General features: G+C 41.4%; 1 protein-coding gene across 2 annotated transcripts in view; it reads left to right on the top strand.

The window, feature by feature from the left end:
* The window catches only part of LOC130923193 (dual specificity protein phosphatase 19-like), a 49,953-nt gene that overhangs the window by 5,704 nt on the left and 20,058 nt on the right, over nt 1-24,191 (top strand). Inside the window, exons 3-5 of one of the 2 annotated variants that reach the window (XM_057848712.1) lie at nt 2,719-2,765; nt 6,349-6,501; nt 15,756-15,866. In XM_057848712.1, the coding sequence (XP_057704695.1) occupies nt 2,719-2,765; nt 6,349-6,501; nt 15,756-15,866 (311 nt within the window). Of the gene's footprint in view, nt 1-2,718; nt 2,766-6,348; nt 6,502-15,755; nt 17,471-24,191 lie in introns of those variants that run through there. The other variant, XM_057848713.1, reaches the window with a different exon arrangement.

Here is a 24,191-nt window from a genome sequence, read left to right as displayed (position 1 = left end):
GGGAAAGAAAAAAAAAATGGCAGTGGCGTCTGGTTGGGGCTTAATGCCTTTGTGCCTTGTGGGCACGTGTGGTGAACGTCCTTAAACCTGACATTGAACTCCCTCAAAGCTTGGCGTGGCTGTTCTGCTCCATAGATGCACACGCGACCTTTCACCTTGTAGACGAGACAACTTGTCAACCGGGATCGATATTAATATTACATCTGTTCGGCTCAATAAAAGTGAAATTTTCCTTTACGGCACATTAGCGCTAACGGCATTGAAGTGCCGCTCATTTTTCCTACACATCAGCCAATCGGAGTCAGCAGGCGGCATGACATCCACTTGGTTATGACTGTGCTGGGATTTTGTGTGTCAACCTTTTTTTGTCTTTCGAGTAAACTCATAAGATGACACTTCCCTCGTGAACGCTTCACACACTTTCAACCCTCCGAGTCCATTTTTATAAAATACTCACAGTCGAACACTTTAATTGTCCCTCTGAGGACAGATTTATTTTTACACTTATTTTTCCTGACATGTTGCAAGGCAGAATGTTTGTACTGTACATGCACCACTAGATCAAATCTCTCCTTTAAATTCCATTTTGCACTGTCTGTTCCTTATTGTTGTCATGAAACGGGCCTGAACTGTGGCAAAGGACGCCTACAGTTCTTTAGATGTAGACAAAGAAGTTTGCTGCAAGTCCTCCCAGTCAAAAATTGATTGGACTTCTATTGCTGTCAGTGGCACCGAAACATGATAATTTCTCTGCTAGGCCTCCAAGTCAAACTGATTGGATTTTTCTCATCGTCAATTGTAGCCAAAGAGCTTCCTTTGTGACTTCTGTTCTCTTGGCGCCATTTTTGTTGGCCGGGCACGACTGGCAAGGTTTACCACTGTTACCCGTTTTCTTTATTTGTGATTTATCACTCTTAAGCTTCAGAAATGTCTTTGCAAGACAGATGTCAGTAACTTTATTTCTAATCTATTCATGATATTGTATTTTTCCTGTCTGTATATGAAAAAATACGCATTCTTTCAGCTTTCTTAGGCAATTTTGGACACCCACCTGGTAAAGTAAGTCTCACAGATTGAAGTATCCTTTAAAAGACTTAGAAAGTACAGTATTTTCCACACTGAGGTGCACCTAAAACAGGTTTACGCGGGTCATTAAAAAGCATTAAAAGTCACTAAATGGACTTTGTCAAAATGCAGACCTTAAAAAGCATGAAAAAACATTAAATTATATGTTTGCATCATTAAAATTTATGTAAACTTGACGGGATTGGGTATAGGTATTTATGCTTATCAGTTTTGCTTCCTAAAAGAGTTACATTATCTTAATCTTATCTTGTGTGACTGTGTTTTTGGCTGTTTTTTTTCTTTAAACTTAAAAAAAAAAAATGCAACCAAACTCTTTATTTATCTATCATCTATTTTACTATTTATTTAATAACTAATAACTAATGAAAATAATATACACGTACACAGAGAAGAACAACAAAAAAAAGATTATCATTTTGAATGTGCTTTTTACTCAAGCTTTACTCAAACCTCTTATCTCCCATGCACACTCTTATGTTGTCTTCCTTTATCATCATGGCAAGTGATAGTACCTTGACCAATGATATGAGTGAGATTTATAATGTTCCGTCAGCTCATTGGTCAAAAAGCAGGAGAGGCGGGGGAATGCATTTCTCAAACATAGGCGAATGTTTTAGAAAGCCTCTCTGACTGTGTTAATAACAAGGAAATGACCAAATAGCATGATCAAAAGCTTATAAAAGTGAAATTTACGCATGACACCCCCACCCCCAAAGAACCTGGTGTCCATATCTGTCAGCATGACATTTTTGGTTATGTACGGCGCAATATTAACATTTGTGTGTGGCCTATATGACCCCCAAATGTGATGTCCACAAAATAGGTGGCAGGTCTCAATATTTCGTTTTTATGATGAATCATTATTGGTTTTTTTCTAAATGTTAATGAATAAATATAATTATAAATTAAAATGTTGACGGAATTTTTTTTTCTCTTTCTCAATTTTAGTTTATAGTATTTTCAACCATTCATTTTCCTGCCTTTTATTTATCATATACTGTAATATAGTTTGCTTTGTTGTAAAGCACTTTGAGGACCTTTCAGGTTTTTGTAAATAAATTTGATTACATTTAATAAAAACAAAATGAAGAAAATTAAAATTTGTAAATTGTAAAACCAGAAATACATTTTGGCGATAGGCCCCATTGATACTGGTCTACAAGCAAAATGCTTCCTGGATGAAAGTAGTCAGACAAATTTAGGTCACTAAGAAAGAAAAATTAAGGTCCAACGTTTCAATTGGCTATCGTTTACGAGGTACAGCATCTGGCCGAAATGTCAAAATCCAAGCAATTTGGGCGAAAATAGGTATTAATTGAAATGAAAATAGTTATTTATCGGTAAACATAATATTCAAAATGGCTGGAACGTGTAGCTCCATCAAAGGCAGCCGATGAGTTCAATTAGTGAGGGTTAAATACACAATCAGCAATAGTCTGTCAAAACCCACATTCTCAAGCACTCCTCAGCAGTTGCTTCAATATTTAGTATTCTTGTTGCATCATAATGAGAGATGAAATTTTATTATTCAATATTTGCAGTACATGCAAGCCTACAGCCTTTTTTGCTTCAGTAGTTTTGCTTCAAACGCGCTTTTCTCACATCTCTTTTTTTTCCCTCCTGCTCTTCCAGGCTCTCAGGATGCGGCCCACGACATGAACACCTTGCAGATATATCAGGTCAGTGTCGCAGAGATTGGAATTGGAGGGATGAGGTGGGGAGATCAATAGGGCTGGCGTGTCCTTGCGTGTACTGATCTCATGTACGGAGACATGAGATTAAATTTGGACTCGTGCAGTGTCGCTTCTGCTCAGTAGGGGGAGTAAATGATCCCAGCATGGCTTCAAGGAAATGCTCTCACTCTGGGGACTATCAGTGTCATACCTCCACTTGTTCTGCCTGGAAGGTCATTAGCTGGCTTTTTCCTGTTGGTTTCTAAAGCGCATGAGACATGACCACATTGAAATGGCTACTCTAACATTAGAAAATCTGGACTTTGTCAATATATCTTCTAGGGGTGTAACAGGTACACAAAAATCTCAGTTCGGTACATACCTCGGTTTTGAGGTCACGGTTCAGTTCATTTTCGGGGTATTGTAAGAAAACAAAATGCAAAATATAAATGTGCTAGTTGTTTATTACACACTTTTGTGCTTTCAACAATAGGAACAGTTAGGCTTGCCAGCTGTCCCTTGAAATAAGGAACAATCTGTTTTTGGGAATTAAAATTCGCGTTCCGTAAATGGTGTTATACTTGTATAGCGCTTTTCCACCTTTCAAGGCGCTCAAAGCGCTTTACACTATCTCGCCATCTACCTACTGGTGACGCAGCACCAGTATTGAACCAATACGGAATATATATGAATAGATACATTTCTATGCATTTTAGGAGTTTTGGGGATGTCCCTTTTTCTTCCCGGCTGTACAGCGTTGGGCGCGAGGGGGGGCGTCCCGTATTTCCATTTCTGAAAAGTGGCAACCCTAGGAACAGTAGCCTATACAAAGCTAGAATTCTGCTCAAAAAGTAGCGGGTATTTAAAGATAATAATCCAACAACAATTTGCCTTTCAGACCCCGCGTATTGGTCAGCTTTCTTTCTGAAAGAAAGAAGAAAAAAGAAGTCCTGTGCTAAAGAGAAAAGCAATCCCAATGACAAAGATCTTAACATGTGTTTTACAAATTAAATGCCTCAATTAATTTTTTTTTCTTATGAACTGTTTTCAAAAGCCTTATTGGTGGATTTTCTCAAGTTAAAGCGCCACACAGAAATTTATAAATTTAATTATGTAAGCAGGATCTTTGTATTATTCTTATTATTTAATTTCAGGTTTTTAGCTCATTTCAATTTATTTTATTTTAATGGGCTATTATTTATTTTATTATGTGTTTGTATTTTACAAATGTGATGTATTCATTTATATTGTATATTTTATGTTGTATAACTTTAGTTCCTATGTGAATATTAGTTCCTACTTGTTTTGTTGTGGTAGGAGGGTTTTGTATTGAACACTGGGCCGTGTTGGTTATTATTATAGCAGAGAAGACAACTGTAAATCAACAAAGACAAGTCAACTGTGCCCCGATCTACCACTCAAGAGATCTGATAGACTCAAAAAGTGGGTTACGATTGAATATTAGTTTTAAAATCGACCGGATCCACGGTATTTTTACATGAGTGACTTCCGGTCTGCCCGGTCTGCCAGCTAGTACTATTGACGCAGGATGGCCGTGTCTCGCGTCAAATAATATACTCTGCCGTTCTTTTCGCGTGCATCGTGTTGAGCCGCTTCTGGGACGCGTCTAACACGCGGCCGCGCTGCGACTGGTGTGCATTGGCTGATTGACTTTAACGACCGCGTTTCACTGCATTCTCGTGTTCACGTTGTCGCGCCGTTGACGTTTCTTACTGTCCTACCGTGTTGGTCCTCATTAAAGTAGACAAGACAGAGTAAATATACTCTACACAAAGAAACTGTAACCCGATCGACTCACAGCCTCGAAAAGTAAGGGTTACAGTACGTCAGAAACTCGTTCGGTATGCCTCCGTTCCGAACCGAGCACCAAGTACCGAAACGGTTCAATACGAATACATGTTCCGTTACACCCTTAATATCTTCTAATAGGAAGGCCTAAAGGGACAGACAACACCTGGTATAAATGACCGTCATGTGAAAGACATTTGCTCATAAGTGTTCAAATAGGCAAATTTCACATTTCTTAGACCTCTGATAATGGAGTAAACAAATGTTTTAACACAAAGAATTACATGAATTACAAACACAGCCATGTTGTGATGTCAGTTATACCCACACATATACACACTGACAGACTTGTGCACAGGTGCATGTGATGACGAGTATTAATGATGTCACGCAGAAGGGTGGGGAATCTCGGCTACCCACATTTGTTTAGCTAAAATAGGACCAGCATTGATAAAATGGCTAAACTAATCGAGCGCACATTTGACTGAATTTGTCAGGGAAGTATTCATTTAAGACTCACAGTGCTTATCATTGTACTAACTGTAGTTTGTTTATGTTTGCAACACCCTGGTACCTTGACCGTGTCACAATTTGTGCCTTTTGTTTTACAAGCTGTCAATAGCCCTAAGATTACAATAGGCATGAAAAAATGTTGTTCAACAATGTGAAAAAAATTCAATATGACCAAATGTAATGCAGGGAAAACCTCATACTTTTGTGACAATAATAATATATTTTTAGTAAATCAAAATATTCCATGAAAATATTTAATAATCTGAGAAAAACTGTTCTATATATTCAGGATGGAGAAAAAGAAAAAATTGGTGCTGTCCTATTTAATTTGGGTTTGCGCGCCGCGGCGAGGTCGTTAATCACGATATAACTGACTGTTGTAATTTAATTCCAGCACGCACCTGTGACACGCCTCGCAGCAATTAGCACCATCGATCATATGCTAACATGCTAAGGTGCGCTAACATACAAGAGGCCATCAGTTGGCTGTATCGGGTTGATGACTTTTACCGCATGGCCATTTCGTCCGCGTTTCTAAGCAGATGCTGCGGCATTAAGAGTGGGAGCAACGAGTGCTCAAGTGTAATTTGTTGACCTCCCCGATGCCCCTCTTCCACATTTGCTGCTCCAGCCGCCGCGCCTCGTTAATGAGCCACAAAAGTGTCATTCACTTTGGACCGCTGCTCTCCATTTGCTGAACACAACACTCACGGTTGCTCTGTGAGTACACCGCAGTCATCATTTTACTCATTCTGCACTCCTGTTTTTATTGCCAGTGTGAGTTCAAATTGAGTGAAGTGTGCTGTTTTATTGTGGGTTCGCTCAAGCTGCTGATTATACACAGTACAGTACAATACAGTATACCTACGACCATTCAGCACAAGTTTATTCCTCCCTCATTTAAAGGATCAACTGAACACAAAGAATAGGAAATGATATACAGCACACACATCAAGGATGCTCGATACAATATAGCTAAATCAACAAATCACCATGAAATTGAGTAAAAATGAGCTGTGTTCATGTAAAAAGACTAGAGGAGAAGACTAAGGCCTCTCAGGTAAAGTCGAGTTAAATAAGAGGAGTCGACGACAACTAAATCAATCAACGCCATCTGTCTTCTAATCATCTCCCCTTCTGTTCCCCTTCTCCACACACCTGCTTCATTGTCAATGCTCTCTGTCAAGGCCATTGTGTAACCACAATGTCACACTTTCACAAAAGAGGCTCATTTGCTCAAAAGTCTCATTGTCTCTTTGTGCTCCAGGTGTCCCACGTGCTCAACGTAGCTTACGGCGTAGCCAACCCGTTCCCTGATCGGTTCGTCTACAAGACTGTCCAGATTCTGGACCTCCCAGACACAGACATCACTTCCTATGTGGAGGAGTGCGGCACCTTTATAGATCAGGCTCGGAGACAGGTACACAAGCAAACATGCGCACAAGGAGAAAATTTATCCATACGCATTCTCTGGCATGTCTCAGGGGAGCACTTTCGACCAGCTCTCACTGCCCTGCTTTACCGTGAGCTCAATCAATGAACGCACACTGTACATTCATCATGTTGTTTTATAAGAGACGGGAGATGCGATTGGACCTTCGACTGCAAATTAAAACAAGAAGCAGAAAGCCCAACATTGCTGCATCAGCAATGTGTTAATACATTGTTTACTTTCGATATTATAACAGACGAACCAGATCTGCCAAGCACACTCAGTTGGTTTGCATGCACGGACTTAAATTGATGACATTTGCTCACTTGAAAGGTTTGACTAAACCCTCCTCTCATCATAGGTGGTGCGAGGCTCTTTTTACCCCTGTATTGTTATTTGTTTTATAACTTATTTTTTGTCATTAACATGATGGACTTTCAATCAATATTGACTAGGACAGGTTGGCACCGAATGATCACTGCCAACTCCCCAGTTCCTGTAAATCAGACGTCTATCTCCCTCAAAGGCATTGAAACGTAATCATTCACTGCCAGCCTTCCTAGTTTCAATAGATTGTAGGGGTGTAACGGTGTACAAAAATCTCGGTTTGGTACGTACCTGGTTATGAGGTCATGATTCGGTTCATTTTCGGTACAGTAAGAAAACAAAATTCAAAATATAAATGTGCTAGTTGTTTATTACACACCTTTCAACAATAGGAACATTAGCCTATACAAAGCCCAAATGGGCCCAAATGCAGGGAAAGTGAGGCGAGGCAGGTAGACGATGCAAAAACGATTTAATTAAGGCTAGCAAAAACAAAGTATCAACAAATAACTCAGGTCACTAACAAAGGCTGGATATCAAAAACTTACTGAGACGAACACGAGGGCTTGGACAGGACTTGAAACTGGCGTTGACATAGACACTGACGGAGACTGACATCAACAAGCACATGGGCATTGACATTGACGATGACGCAACAAGGACTGAAAAGAAACTGGGAGCTTATATACACACGTAGACAAAGGGTAACGAGACAACGAGGAACAGCTGGGTAACACACTAGGATGCAGATTGCAGGACACTGGGAGAAGGCACAACAAGTGAAATCAATGGGCAATCACAGAGACAAGTCACACATGGAGAAAACCAACACAAAACCTAACAGTATCCCCCCCTCAAGGGACGGATCCCAGACGTCCCAAGGAAACAAAAAGTCAGGAGGTTGCTCGGAGGAGGGAGCAACACCAGCCCGTCAGGGCCAGTCAGGCGGGCGTCCAGGACGCCAGACATGGGCTGACCGCAAAGGTCGATCTGGAGGGCGTCCAGGGCACCAGACGTTTGGCGACCGCACAGGCCGATCAGGCGGGCGTCCCAGACGAGGCACTGCTCGATCTTTCATGCAGCCAAGCCGTGGCAAGAAGCGGGGAGCAGCATCGTCGGGGCGAGGGCCAGGAACTTCGGAGTCTGCTGGCGAGACAGCCGCGGTGTCGTCTGCTGGCGGGACAGCCGCGGTGTCGTCTGCTGGCGGGACAGCCGCGGTGTCGTCTGCTGGCGGGACAGCCGCGGAGTCGTCTGCTGGCGGGACAGCAGCGGAGTCGTCTGCTGGCGGGACAGCAGCGGAGTCGTCTGCTGGCGGGACAGCAGCGGAGTCGTCTGCTGGCGGGACAGCCGCGGAGTCGTCTGCTGGCGGGACAGCAGCGGAGTCGTCTGCTGGCGGGACAGCAGCGGAGTCGTCTGCTGGCGGGACAGCCGCGGAGTCGTCTGCTGGCGGGACAGCAGCGGAGTCGTCTGCTGGCGGGACAGCCGCGGAGTCGCCTGCTGGCGGGACAGCCGCGGTGTCGTCTGCTGGCGGGACAGCCGCGGTGTCGTCTGCTGGCGGGACAGCCGCGGAGTCTTCAGCTGGCGGGACAGCAGCGGAGTCGTCTGCTGGCGGGACAGCCGCGGCGTCGTCTGCTGGCGGGACAGCCGCGGAGTCGTCTGCTGGCGGGACAGCCGCGGTGTCGTCTGCTGGCGGGACAGCCGCGGTGTCGTCTGCTGGCGGGACAGCCGCGGTGTCGTCTGCTGGCGGGACAGCCGCGGTGTCGTCTGCTGGCGGGACAGCAGCGGTGTCGTCTGCTGGCGGGACAGCAGCGGAGTCGCAGGAGTCTGCTGGCGGGACAGCAGCGGGGTCGCAGGAGTCTGCTGGCGGGACAGCAGCGGGGTCGCAGGAGTAAACAGGAGCAGTCGGCGCGGGCACTTGACTGCGGGGAGCCGGCGCGGGCACAGGACTGCGGGGAGCCGGCGCGGGCACAGGACTGCGGGGAGCCGGCGCGGGAGGAACTTGACTGCGGGGAGCCGGCGCGGGAGGAACTTGACTGCGGGGAGCCGGCGCGGGCAGCGGACTGCGGGGAGCCGGCGCGGGTCCATGCCGTCGGCGTGGACGAGCGCGCCGAGGCTTCCGGACGATGTTCTGTGGCAGACTGGGTGGCACATTACGTGGTGAAATCGAAGGAGGGTAGTAGGAACTATGGCCCTTACCTGGGCGCCCCCGCCGGCCACCACGCGGAGGTCCAGTGTAGATGGCCAAACGGGAACCTAGGTAAGGGTCCAGGGAAAAAGGCTGGAAAGGGGGCGTGGAATGACCGAGGCGCGACAAAAACTGAGAGGGTGAAGAATAAGGCATGGAATCAAAACCTGGGTCGGAGTCGGTGTCAGAAAGGAAATCATATGAATCGTGATCTTCAAAATCAGAAAAATCTGAATCTAAAAAAACGTGGCGAGGCAGAATATAATCAGGGGAACATGCGGACGGTCGTCGGCGTGTACGCCAGTGCTGGATTTTTCCCGCTGGGTCCACTAGTGGTTGCATCATTCTGTCACGTATGTGCGGGGCAGGCAAGCGGTGTGTGGGCCCAAATGCAGGGAAAGTGAGGCGAGGCAGGTAGACGATGCAAAAACGATTTAATTAAGGCTAGCAAAAACAAAGTATCAACAAATAACTCAGGTTACTAACAAAGGCTGGATATCAAAAACTTACTGAAACGAACACGAGGGCTTGGACAGGACTTGAAACTGGCGTTGACATAGACACTGACGGAGACTGACATCGACAAGCACATGGGCATTGACATTGACGATGACGCAACAAGGACTGAAAAGAAACTGGGAGCTTATATACACACGTAGACAAAGGGTAACGAGACAACGAGGAACAGCGGGGTAACACACTAGGATGCAGATTGCAGGACACTGGGAGAAGGCACAACAGGTGAAATCAATGGGCAATCACAGAGACAAGTCACACAAGGAGAAAACCAACACAAAACCTAACAGTATCAGCAGCTTTAAACTACATTCAATTAATTTAATGTTGTGAATCAACCGTTAAAGTTGTTAAAATTGCTCCCGTTATTCCATAATTTCCCTTTTGTCTACTTTCGACATTTGAAAGTTTTAAAACTATTTTAAAGATAGATTCAAGTCAATATTTTACCGATTTAGGAGTATTTTAGATAAAAAGTTAATTAGGTTTGCTTGGAAGGTTCGCTACAACAGCCTTGCAGGGAAGTGTACTGCTTTAAGATGGCGGCCGCTTACTAACGCCCGCATCTAGCTTTTTGTAGATGTGTGCTAACGCTACCGAATCTATATTGCATCTAGTCCTATATAAATGATATCTACCGTAACATTCTGTGGATGTACTTTGGAGCAGCTTTTCGGCAGCAGTCAGGTATGTTGTTGTGTTTTTTTATCTCGTGACGTGAGTTGAGCTAGAGCTGTGAGTTGAGCATTGGCATTACCCGAGGGGCCGGGTAATGAGAAGCATGATGTTAAGCTACTCTCGACTTACTGTATTTCAACGAAACAAAGGAGGGCACACTGTCGCCATGAATGAACATCTGAAGCGCTTTCACCCAGGTATAATTTTAGAAGAAGACAGGAGACAACAAGTTGGCGGATCGTAAGTCCATATAACTACATTTTTATATTAAAGTTGCCTTTACGTGAGTCGTACGACAGAGTATTAGGGGGTATTGTCGGGCTAATGTAGCTGAACAAGCAGCTACATACTTTACGTAGCGTGTTGCCGCCTCCTTTAAAATCAACAATATTGAAAGCATCTTTTGTTTTACAATTGGTTTAACAAATAAGGAATTCATTATTTTGCTTCATCTACATAAAATTATAATCAATAGAATAATTTATACTAATGCTTCGTCAAAGCTCCCAGCAAAGGTACATGTATGTAAAGTGCGAAGCGGCTCACAGCTACCTTACCCCTACATAATAATGCGTCATTTGTTTCTCGTAACAATATTACGACTTTAATGTTGTTCTTTTAAAACAAAAAATAAAAATAATAATAATATTTATTTGGCCCGAATACTCCATCGTAGCGTCGTATCAACATGCATCATTACGTTTTTTTTTTTTTTTTTTTACGTTTTATCCCTCCAGTGATAAGTGACATTTATTTATCTACTCTGCTGGTGCTCACTCTAATGCTGTGAAGACATACCACAAATAGAGAAAATAAGAATTGTTTTGAATCCTGTTGGAAAAGTGAAGTCACAGTGTTCCAAATCTGTCTACATTCCATTCTTTTGCACTAGTTAATGCCATCAGCATTTGACTTCATTGTTTATTTGTGATTTATTATTGTTATTTATATTTTTATTTGTACTTTAATGAAGAATTGAAGTTTTCCAAAATGTTTTTGGTAATTAATAATCATCAACAAAAATATAATTGCAAGATTAGATAAAAAAAAAAGTTGCTAAAAAAATTATTAGTCAAGTCGACTTATCGTTAAAAAAGTCTGCAGACTAATCAGGAGAAAAATAAACGTTTGGGACAGCCCTAAGATGAATACAGGTATTCCCCGGGTTTTGAACGAGTTCTGTTCCTACGCTGGCGATGTAACCTGAATTTCCGCACAAGTCGGAATTAACCCTTACCCCCTAAATCTCAAAATAACTATCCAAAAACATGTATTACACGCCATATTACTAAAATAACATAAAAAAAATAAGATACTCAAGGAACGTTGTATTAAATGCCGTTGTATTGGATGACTATTCGGTCTTTACTCGGGAGTGAGTCGCCTTGCTGAGAGACAACGACGATGTGGAAAGAGTAGTGATGCGAGAGAGGGGGGACATCATGGTCGCCAGCGTCGCCTCTCTCAACATGAGCCCACCCTCCCAACTCAAAAAAATGGATCGGGACTCTCAAGAGGAGTCAGTGCTGGGGAGAAGCAGCAGCATGAGAACAAGGAAGTGGGTCCTGACCTCGTCAGGAACTGCAGGACGGCGGCGAAGCTGCTAGGGGTTGGGGGGTCGTGAAGAACGGCAACGGGAACTATGTACTGTTTACGCGACTTTCGTTGTAGACACCACAATATGTGTTCGTCTGTCAATGTTCACTAGAAATGGTTGGAATCCTGTATTATTTATTCATTCATTAATTCTTGGATAAGAACTTTTGAATTTTACAGATAAAAACAGTTTGGGTATAAGGCGAGAACATTTTGAAATGACTAAACTATCTTAAGACTCATAAGTATTTAAAAATAAGACGAAAATTAAAAGGTTTGCCAAAAACAACACTGCATTCTTATGCGTTCATATCCACTCCACAGAGACAACACACAACACACAGTTGTACACAGCACAGAGCAAAGACTCAGGTCCACATTTGAGTGTCCCTTTTCTTCACCTGTGACCCGCTTTTATTAGATGGCGTTCCTGGCAGACCCTTGCCATTCTTCCAGCACGCTGGACAATGTGATGTGTGCGCTGATATGAAAACAGCCCCACACTGTCAAATAAGGACAAAACAAGACCACTTTGACCAAAAGCAAATTAAGTTTCCATGTTGCCCGTGATGGATTATCTATCTTATGCGATTTTCATTTTGCAGCTGTTTCCTATCCTCCTAAAAGTATAAAAACAAGGCCTGCTATGTGTAACTATGGCAAAGCCTGCACAGATAATGCAATCGAGCGACCTCTGTGACTGATAGTGACTCATAAAAGATGAATATTCTTATCTGTGTGTGTTTTACGTTCGCCCGCGCGAGCCCAGAGGGGCTGCCAGATTGGTTTATGTTTGAAAAGCAAACCACACAAAGCGGCGATAACATGTCAATTACAGCCAGAAAAGCGTGTTCAGATCACCCATCTGACTTGGCGGACGTTGATTGACATCTAAAAACAGAAACAAGATCTGATGCAGTGACGGTTGACTCCGCGTGGAATACAAAACGACACAAATGCGGCAACGTGGCCAGCTTCAGGATTGAGCTTTGGGTCTGTCTGTAGATGTGCATTTAATTTAATCATTACTATCCTGACACTGCAGGCAGTAAAAATAATTGCATTGGCATTAATATTAATCAAGTTGCATGTTCACGCTCCTGTACACAGATTGCATCTTTACATATTTTCTATCTATTACTGTTGTGCGAGGTTGAAATACAAACACACATTGCATTTGTGTCCCCCCCTACAGATTTAGACATTTTAACCTCTAAAGTTGAAGTCCTCTGAGGTTGTACGCTTCAGAATTTGACATTCCAGGGTGCTTACAGACCTGTGGTCCCAATTCCGAGTGTGGAACCAATAGTTTTCCCCTTTTCTAATTGGGGGCATTTGTGTTCACAAGACAACAGTGTGTACAGGGTTAAAAATATGAACAAAGGCCATTTGCGACCCAATTGCACCGTCATCGGTAAGAAATTTCTCTGGAAGATGTTCTCTACAACCCGTAAAATATGGTCAGATATTCGAAATTCAATTCACATTCAGTTCTTACGCACTCATACACAGTCTTAATGCCGAAATTGCATTGCATTAAAGTGAAAAAGACTGCTGCTGCATTTGTTGCTCTACGGATTTACAGTATTCTTTTTCTTTCGGCTTTTCCCCTTAGGGGTCACCACAACGAATCAGTTGTCTCCATCTAACCCTGTCCTCTGCATCCTCTGCTCTCACACCAACTACCTTCATGTCCTCATTAAGTACATTCATAAACTGCCTCTTTGGTTGTCTTCTAGACCTCCTGCCTGACATATGGAAATTCAGCATACTGTATACAAAAATAGCTATAGACAATGTATTTCTCATTCCATCCACAAGTTAATATTCCTTAGATGTTTCCTACTTCCCCCAAATGGCAGCTATTGTGAAAGGTTGAGCTGTGTTAATTTGTGGGCTTCCATTGCCAACTACTCTGGCAATCAGATTGAGAACGGGTATTTCCATTGATTTTTTTTTTTTTGCGGATACTTTTTGTCTGGGTTATATAATTTGTGGACCGTTGCTAACTTAGTCTGCAGGAGAAACAAGAGTGTTATTTTTGTATAAAATTTTGATGAAAATACAGTCGCAATCTTTCGTCAAACCGTTTCCGTAATAGTCCTCCATATACTACAAATGTGATTTGAAGCAGCGTGCGCACGTCAAAGAACTAAACATGAATCGAATATCCAACATTCCGACACCTGTCCACAACCTCAGTCAGTCACACTCCAAGCTCCACTATGGACAAGACCAAAGAGCTGTCGAAGGACAGCAGAGACAAAATTATAGACCTGCACCAGGTTGGGAAGACTGAATTTGCAATAGGTAAAATGCTTGGTGTAAAGAAATCAACTGTGGGAGCAATTATTAGAAAATGGAAGACAAACAAGACCACTGATAATCTCCCTCGATCTGGGGCTCCATGCAAGATCTCACCCCGTGGCGTCAAAATGATAACAAGAACGGTGAAAAAAAAAAACGAAACCACACGGGGGGATCTAGTGAATGACCTACAGGGAGGTGGGACCACAGTAACAAAGGCTACAATCAGTAACACAATGCGCCACAAGGGACTCAAATCCTTCCCTGCCAGACGTGTCACCCTGCTGAAGAAAGTACACGTCCAGGCCCGTCTGCGGTTCGCTAGAGAGCATTTGGATGATCCAGAAGAGGACTGGGAGAATGTGTTATGGTCAGATGAAACCAAAATAGAACTTTTTGGTAGAAACACAGGTTCTTGTGTTTGGAGGAGAAAGAATGTTGAATTGCATCCGAAGAACACCATACCCACTGCGAAGCATGGGGGTAGAAACATCATGCTTTGGGGCTGTTTTTCTGCGAAGGGACCAGGACGACTGATCTGTGTAAAAGAAAGAATGAATGGGGCCATGTATCGAGAGATTTTGAGTGAAACTCTCCTTCCATTAGAAGGGGCATGGAAGATTAGACGTGGCTGGGTCTTTCAGCATGACAATGATCCCAAACACACAGCCAGGGCAACAAAGAAGTGGTTTCGTAAGAAGCATTTCAAGGTCCTGGAGTGGCCTAGCCAGTCTCCAGATCTCAACCCCATTGAAAATCTGTGGAGGGAGTTGAAAGTCCGTGTTACCCAACGACAGCCCAAAACATCACTGCTCTAGAGGAGATATGCATGGAGGAATGGGCAAAAATACCAGCAACAGTGTTTGAAAAGCTTGTGAAGAGTTACAGAAAATGTTTGGTCTCCGTTATTGCCAACAAAGGGTACATAACAAAGTATTGAGATGAACTTTTGGTATTGATGAAATACTTATTTTGCACCATGATTTGCAAATACATTCTTTAAACATCAAACAATGTGATTTTCTGTTTTTTTTTCCCACATTCTATCTCTCATGGTTGAGGTTTACCCATGTTGACAATTACAGGCCTCTCTAATATTTTCAAGTGGGAGAACTTGCACAATTAGTGGTTGACGAAATACTTGTTTGCCCCACTGTATGCCCAAACTCTTCTATCGGGACAAGTGTCAAAGTGCCTTCAGGATTCTACGTCGCGCCACACAAGTTTGCTTCTTTAGAATTTTATGTGGTTTACATTTTGGGGTGGTTTTTCTACGGCAAAACACTGGCAGAAAAAATGCAATGATAATAAAACAGAAATTTGAGCATACTTTTCCCTCGCTTATTAATTCAATATTGCTATTGACAGTCATAGTAACGTTGGCATAATACCACTTCCAACACTGAAACTAAGGTAACACATTAACAAACTTCTTACTGTTGTAACTGCTTTAATTTTATTTGTTGAATCAACTTATTGAATGCCATTTACAGTGATATACCGGTAGGTCCAGTCCATTTGTACTGGGATCATACAAACGCTGCCAGCCCTTTTTTAGTTCAAATGGATGACTAAGTGGCAATGAATGAATTAATGATCACACTGGACCTAATGCCGTTGTTTCTGTCTTCAGAATGGCGTGGTTCTGGTCCACTGTAACGCCGGTGTCTCACGCTCCTCTTCCGTGGTCACGGCGTACCTGATGTGGCATGAGGGGCTCCCGTTTGACAAGGCATACCAACAGGTGAAGCTGGCGAGGCCTTCCAGCCGACCCAACCCGGGGTTTCTCCACCAGCTGCAGCATTATAGGCTATGAGCATCATGTTCAATTTTAACTTCATACAGTTTTATTTTTATATTGTCAGTTCACAACAGAAGCCATCTGAAGTTATTTCTGTATGGAGCAAATTGAGACGCGCGCTCCTCATACATTAGGAGATCAGTGTAAGGAAAGAACTAGGCCACAGAGCAGAGGAAGAACTCCCTTTCAGAAAGAAACCGTCAAGAAACCAAGTCAAGTCAAAGATGAGACTTGAGATTCTCAAACATTTTAGGTTCAGACGGAAGTTTTCTTAGGACCCCTTTCATTATCCCAGTGCGAGTGAATCATTAACCTGTGGACTCTAGAAGACGATAGACAATACAAAGCTGCTCTAAAAAAAACAAGTATGCCACAGCTCAGTAGTAGAGTATGTAGTTGTCTCCCACCCTGAAGGTTGTAGGTTCGATACCCTGCCCTTGTGACCATGACGAAGTAAGATCGGTAACCCCACATTTCTACTTATGCTGCATCATTAATAAGTGATTGAGTCACAGCGCTTTGAAAAACAGCTAAACAATTGAAAGCCTGTTTTCCATTTAAACACTTTTTTTTGTTTAAAAAAAAAAAGAAAAAATCTTTAAATTTATGAAGGATAAAAGTTGGTGTGAGAATACAGACTGATAATTGATTTTTTAAAGGGCAAGTGAAGAGCTTTTCGGATTTTGGTGTAATTATACGAATAATAACTTTGTACGAGTTCGTGGAAACAACCATGTCATTTCTAACGTGTAACTGCGAGGATAGTTTGCTTTTTCCAAGTTTTTTAGCACTCCGTCAATACTGCATTCCCAAACCTGGAAGTGTGACGTAAATTCCCGAACGCAACATAAGACTATCAACAGCGAGCATAATAGCAGCAACGATATCAGTGATATTTCCACCATAAGTAACCATTTAGGATCGCTCTTTTGTGACGCTAAAGATGGCAAAGGCTCCCAGGAAAGATTATCTACAATTAATCCCTACATGTTTGAACCTGAGGCATCAGATGACGACAATTTACTTGGCACAGTAGATGTTGGTAATGACGCTGGTTGGCAGCTTGACACTTCACGTAAGGAAGAGTGGTAGGCCTATGTCTAGCATCGTGATTTCTCTATGAGCCTTTCTTTCCCCAGTCATTCTGTGATATAATTATCAGTAATTGATAACAGACGAGTAGTTTTATACATCTAGTAATAAATGTATCAAATTAACATGAATAGACAATCTGTCAGCTGTCTTATGACAGGCAAGCAACTAAACAAAAAACACAAGTCGTAGTTCAACAAACAGGCAATTGGTTTTGCCCTTCTATATCAACAGAATTCCATCAAATTTTAGAATTATAAAAGCCAGTAAGGGTCTACTTACGCCTTTGAAAAACCAAGGTTGTATCCTTCAAGGCTTTCAAAGCTGTCGTCGCTGAAATGTTAAAAAAGACGCGATCGAGGAGTCAGGGAGTTCTTCCGCTTGACTCTCACAAAAGATGTCCAAATCCTTGCAGAATAATTTTTTTTTTTTTGTGGCCCAATCATAGAGTCAATTCATCGCTACACATCGAGATGGCATGATGAATCGCGCGAGTAAAACCCAGAAAATGTTTGGAATATAGGGCGACTATAGCGTGGTGCTATCCTATTGTATTGGAGTGCCGGCGAGGTCTTTTGGAATTGACGCCATCAGGTAGCGGCTGGCAGCGAAGCGTGTATCTCGTTGCTAAGGTATTGGTATGGCAGTAACTCAAAAACTATGCGGTTGATTTAAAATGATTAAAAAAAAAAAAAAAATGGTAATATGAGTTTTGCAACAGCTAATGATGCATTGAATACAATTGCACCAAGCAAAACGCTCGTGAATTGAAGTCTTTACCTGCCCTTTAAGCAACGATCTAATTATATCGATGGAAGCGCAAAACCTTGATGTCATCTTCTTTTAGATCATGCCCATTTGTTAAAAAGAATTGCTTTCATTCAAATGTCTGAAATGTTTTAGCAACAAACTTTTAAAAGTTTAGTATTTTTTTTTTTTTTTTTATTGCTTATTGTTTTTATTGCTATATTTGTGCATATTACGAGTGGGAACCTCTTGGTATCTCACGATACGATTCGATACGATTTACGATACAAAGCTCACGATTGCGATACCACGATTATCTATACGTTGGTAAGGAAATTATTCTAGGATTTTCTACAAACAACTAATAAACTGAAAAAAAGTTTCTGCTGTGAATTGGAATGAGCTTATCGCTAGTAGACGTCCATTTCATATGAACTAGGAAGGTGGAAGCGAATGAACATTCATTCGCTGCCATCCCTCCCACTTCAAACGGAATGAAGGTCTATGGCCGTCAGTGGCAGCCAATGCGGCAATGAGGTAATTTTGGGCCATTTAAGGTAATTTAACAGTTGATTTTCAGTTACTTCCTGTTGATTTTGGGGTATTGAACAGGAAGTGACTTGGGAATCACCCAAATGAATAGGCGGTGACTCAACAGGAAATGACCTTTAAATGCCCTAAAATGAACAGCAAGTGACCTGAAAATGCCCCGAAAATCGGACCGAATGACTGAATGCTCTGGTTTTGAATGAAAGAACGTTTCCAGTCTAAATGGATTGGGCGTCGAGCACCGTCAATGGCAGCCTTAGAGTTAACTGAGACACTATTATGGTGGAAGATTTTAGTAGCAACTTGACGGTTCCTTTTTTTATTTTTCATTTTTTAAACATTGACAACTTTTTAAAACGATATCTCGATTCTTGACAGGAGCATATCGATAACCTTTTGGGATACAAAGTATCACGATATATCACCATTTTGATAATTTGTCACATCCCTAGTACATATTATCTGCTTAAATGGATTAAAGACCCTTTAATTGAACTGTGGCAGTCTTTGCTATGTTTTATCTGAAAATATCTTATTGTTGTCCAATAAATCGATATCCTACTGCTGTGAAATTGGTGATTTGAACCCCTAGAGTAAACATGAGCTTGTGTGTTTTGTGTGCTTTATATGCTTACGCAAGACACAGCAAAAGTGTGTGAGCTTGTGTGCGTTTGTTTGCATGTGAAAAAGAGCAACAATGAATGTGTGTGAGTGAGTGCTCCTAACTGTGAGTAATGAAGAGTTTGCATCGATGTGTGAGGGTTTACATGTGAGAAAATAAGTTAAAGTTGGGGTGTGTGTGTCGGCATGTATGTGTTTATGTGAGAGCGCTAGAGTAAGCTCATGAGTGCGTGTGAAAGCAAGTTTTTAAAAGAGTGTGTGAGCGCGAGGGACTGAATGACGGTAAGCAAGCGTGTGTGTTTTGAAAAATAAACAGATATAGTGTTTTTATTGTGTGTGTGAGAGGGAGTGTGATGGATGCACGTGCCAACGAAACACAAAGCATCTCCCATAGAGGGATGCTTGTATACTGTATTGTACTATAAAATATATGTGCTCTTGTTAGAAAGTGTATCTGTCCTCTTTTTTTCTGAATTTGTGGCTTTTGGAGTTTCCATTGGCGCTGGGTGCTCAGGGGAGCGCGGGGCAGGGAGGTGCGCGTATTGGTGGTGTGCCAGCGGCTTAGAAGAGGAGATAAGTTGTGCCAAATGACTGGCAATTCCTGCTGGTCCCGTAAAGGTCGTCGATTATTTAACGGGCCCGTAAAGCCTGCCGACTGATTGCATAGAGCCGGCTTCTGTCACTGTTAATAACCGGAATGTTTGCACATAACCACTTCATTGCTTCCAATGTCCAAATGCTTTACAGCCTGACCAATAAGACAAATGCAGTCTTCTACTCAGTAGAGTGTGCTTCATCATTTATGCCCCCAGTTGTTCTGCAAATTTTGAAGAGATTTTCTTTTTTTTTTACATAGGAGTTTAATTAATTCCTTGACCAAGCTTTTAACTCAGTTTACTCGAACAGCGTTAATGGAAGTTTATTGACATTAAATAACTCATTGACTACCTATGACGGCGATATATGTCCAATCCATTTTAATTAGGAGGTGCTGGCAGAGAATTATCGTGGACAGCTCTCCCAAATAAGATGACTTGGACATCTATCGCTGTCAAAGGCAGTCAATGAGTTAAAAGTAGGGCTGTCAAACGATTAAAATGTAAAAAATCGAGTTAATCACAGCTTAAAAATTAATTAATTGTAATTAATCGCAACTCAAACCATCTATAAAATGCCATATTTTTCTGTAAATTATTGTCAGAATGGAAAGATAAGATACAAGATGGATATATATACATTCAACATACGGTACATAAGTACTGTATTTGTTTATTATAACAATAAATCAACAAGATGGCATTAACATTCTGTTAAAGCGATCCATGGATAGAAAGACTCGTAGTTCTTAAAAGATAAATGTTAGTACAAGTTTTAATAAAGTTTGTAAAATTTTCAATCAAAAAATAAACTAGTAGCTCGCCATTGTTGATGTCAATAATTACACAGCTCAGGGTGCTGAAAGCCTGAAACTCATAAAATCATTCGCACCCAAGCACCACCAGAGGGCAACAAAACAGCAAAAAACACAAGTAACAAGTGGCAATGACACTGTGCTGTCATTTTAATCTGTTTGAGCGGGGCATGTGCGTTAAATGCGTCATATTTTAACGTGATTAATTTTTAAAAATTAATTACCGCCCGTTAACGCGATAATTTTGACAGCCCTGGTTAAAAGGCAATTAATATGGAAGATGCCACAAAAAAAGAATAAAGATCCTTTTCATTTTTTTCATCCGTGAAATTTGTCATGGTTTAACTTGAGAACATATCAATATAAACTGCAGAACTCCTAATATCATAACTTGAAGTTTCAAGTTATTATAACAAGGAAACCTGAAATTTATCAATTTGCGTGCCCCTTTAGAGGCAGATCTATGACACGAGACACCACCATAACTACACAATTTTCTGTGTTTCCTGCTTGGAATTGTTTTGCTTGTATTTCAACTGTGTGTTGTGATGAACGGGTAGGAAGGTTAAAAAAAAAAAACACATTGCTGCATGACAGTGCCGCTTTGGCCTTTCCTCTTTGTTACTCTTCAATGGCATCGGCGAGGAGTCGCCATTGCTAAGCCAACTGGGCTTCCCCCTGACATTTTTCTGACATTTTACCGTCTGGATGAAACTCCCCGCCGGACAGCTCCAGCCGTCCCATCTGTGCGTCTCCGGGGGGGCCTGAAGCCAATTCAGTCTTTTCAGAAGGCCTTACTGTTGACAAACCAATGGAGGTATGTCCAGCGCAGTCCAATCACTAGAGGCAGCTTTTATTGACTGCACAAGGGGATGGAAAGCTAGTGGAACATTTCTTTGATAGCCATGTACAAGTCTTTTTGTCCTTATTGCAAGATACTTCAGTGACAGCAGCAGTACATACTGTTACTACATTTTTTCCTTATCATATGTCATATACAGTATGTCTTCTGTAATTTTTGGACTATCAACTGCAGCTACCTTATTTTTTGTAAAAAAAAACAGGAAATTGTTTTATTTTCCCCTTATAATTGGCGGAACTGGACAATAAGCTGCAGCTATACACATTGTATAATGGGTTATTTTCACCAAAAGACATGCATCTCATTAGCCTGTAAAAACCCATAAATACGCGCACAGGTCTATAAGATGCAGTGTTCAAAGCGCGTGTGTGTGTGGGCGGGGGGGGGGGGGGGGGGGTGCTTTATAGTCCGAAAAATACGATACTAAGGTTTGACAAAAGAGTCTGAAAGAGTGTACTTGTACGTAGAACCTAGACTTTCTGTCTGGTTACCTTTCTGACGACTCCACACATGCAACCATTATGTGTCTTCAGCATAACAAAATGATCAGATGTCCCATAGTCTTTAAGCATTTTCACTCCAAGATCAAATTTCCGCCCCCGCCAAAATGTCCCTGAATAATTAATTTGGGATCAAAGAACGATCAATATGGGTTTGAACATGATGCCGCTTAACAGCCATGGCAGATGTTGCAGCTGACCCAAAATGCTCATGTTGCTAATATCCACATGCTAATGATCTATATCAGAAACTCGTGACCTCAACTTTTCTCATTCACTCCACTTAAAGCTCTACGTAACTGAATACTGTACTACCATTCAATAAACCACGGGCCCATCTCAGAAAGTGGCCCTATGTCCTGATTCATGCAGGATGACTGACGTCCTTCCCTTACCCCTTCAAATATTAAATAAATAACTTTCATTTGAATGGCGCCCTGCACAGTCTCAAGTACAAAACGCATTTGTCCTCCCTTTTGGAGTTACACTTGACCGCAACACACTCTGATGTGTCCGCAAGTGCTTGCTGCATTGAAAAATGCTATAGGTAGGTTTTTAAACTGCTATTTTACCTCAACATTTAATATGCCGTTAAACTTGTAGTTCCCACTGTCAAAGATAGGTCACTTTTGTTGTCAAAGACTTGTTAAAAAAAGGGAATTGTGAGTTGAATTAAATTGTTGATGTTTTTATTAACGTGCTAGTGGTTGGTACTCGGAAGTACTTGGTGCTAGATTCTCATATGCATTATATCTTTGTTGTGTGGTGTTTTAAAACATTTTCTGTTTTATATGCACCTATTACATGGTGCTCTATTAAAAGCTGCAATTTGTATTTTTTAAAAATTATCTTCAAGCAAATTTAGTTTGCACATTTCAAGCCATTAATTAAGAATAAATGCAAGAGGGATGCATTGACAAAAAAAAAAAAAAAAAAAAACTGAACAAATAAAGTAACCTAGAAAGAGTTAGAATTTGGTATTGACCATGGTTACTTTCTACCAACCAGTCAGCATTAAGACAAATTCTGAAGAGGGATTTTGTTACGAGCCTGTAAAATGTGAAATTCACCCAAAAGGTTTCCCTAAAAGTCATGCAAGGGTCCTTGAAGGGAACCTCGGACTTCAATATTTGTAGGCTCTAATAAGCCACAATTGTTCTCTTTTGCTAAAAATGTGTTATTAGAAACACATAAAGTATTGCCATTGGTTTAAAAATCTATAATATTTAGTACGTTTTGACTTACAAAGGATGCCATGTTTTATGCGCGCAATGGACGCTCGGGGTGATGACGTAGTTTGTCAATGTCACTAGACGAACACTCGGTGGTCTGCTATTCCTTCTACACGGCAAGACGTCCAACACGTGCACATCGGTTAGAAGTGGCGAGTACTTACTATTTGTGTTTTTATTGAGTCTTTTATTACCTTTTCATTGCCTCAAAATACTTTTTGCATGTGTTTCCCTCGCATTGTGTTTTCTTGTGGTATTTTTAAAGCAGATTGTTGACCTGTTGATCACATTAGTCACATTGCGTATTTAAACCACCCCTACTTGATATTACTACTTTTAAGTATTTTCTTAAGGCCTCTCTAGTATGTTCTGTCTAATCCATCTCAACAAAACAAGCTGAAATTGCACAGTAGTACTTTGGGTGTCAAATTCGCCTCTTGTAAGACGTTTTGCCGGGGTAGCACATTTTGGCAGAACACAGGTTTTGTCCTACTCTCGTTTAGTCTCATCCCATCTTTCCTGTTCATTTTGCTTTTGCTGCTAGTTTTATGATAAATATCGACATTGCTGTCATGCTCATTAATGTTCCTCTCGATTCAAATTGAAAGGGCTGAAAAGATGACATGTTTATGTCGCTAGACTCATACTCTGGAAGCCCGGCAGCGTAACCTAGTGACGTCACAGCCCTGCGACGTCAACAACAATGGCAACCTACTAGTTAAACTAATTTTACAAATTGTATAAAAACGAAAACATCAAAAGGGGTTTTAATATCAAATTATTTTTACTCATAATAACGTTTGTCTTTTAAGCAATTTTGTTTTTACTAATTTGTAACCAATTTTGTGCCCATTCGTAAAAAACATGTTTAGCCCCAATTAATTATTATTATTATTTTTTTTAATCAAAATCTATTTATTTATTTTGCGCACTAATAGTGCATAGAGTTCCAGTACAAAAAAAGAAAAAATGAGATGAAATATGGGACTGACATCCAACACACACACAAGAAAAAAAAAAAAAATAATAATAAAATAAAAAACCCTAAAATTATTCCCAGTTACTGCCAGTGAGCTTCATGACCATTGAACATTGAGTTTTAGTAATGATTTTGGACAATAAATGTCAATACAATAAACAAAAGAGATGCCAAATTATGGAATGCCAAGGGCCTAAGAGGACTGATACATGTTTAAAAAAGGTCCCCAGGCACGTAGTAATCTCCCATTAGAATAACAGAGAGAGTATCTGATC

Source organism: Corythoichthys intestinalis, chromosome 10 (genome assembly GCF_030265065.1).
Source record: "Corythoichthys intestinalis isolate RoL2023-P3 chromosome 10, ASM3026506v1, whole genome shotgun sequence".
NCBI lineage: Eukaryota > Metazoa > Chordata > Actinopteri > Syngnathiformes > Syngnathidae > Corythoichthys > Corythoichthys intestinalis.
This window is presented reverse-complemented; position numbering and strand designations above follow the sequence as displayed.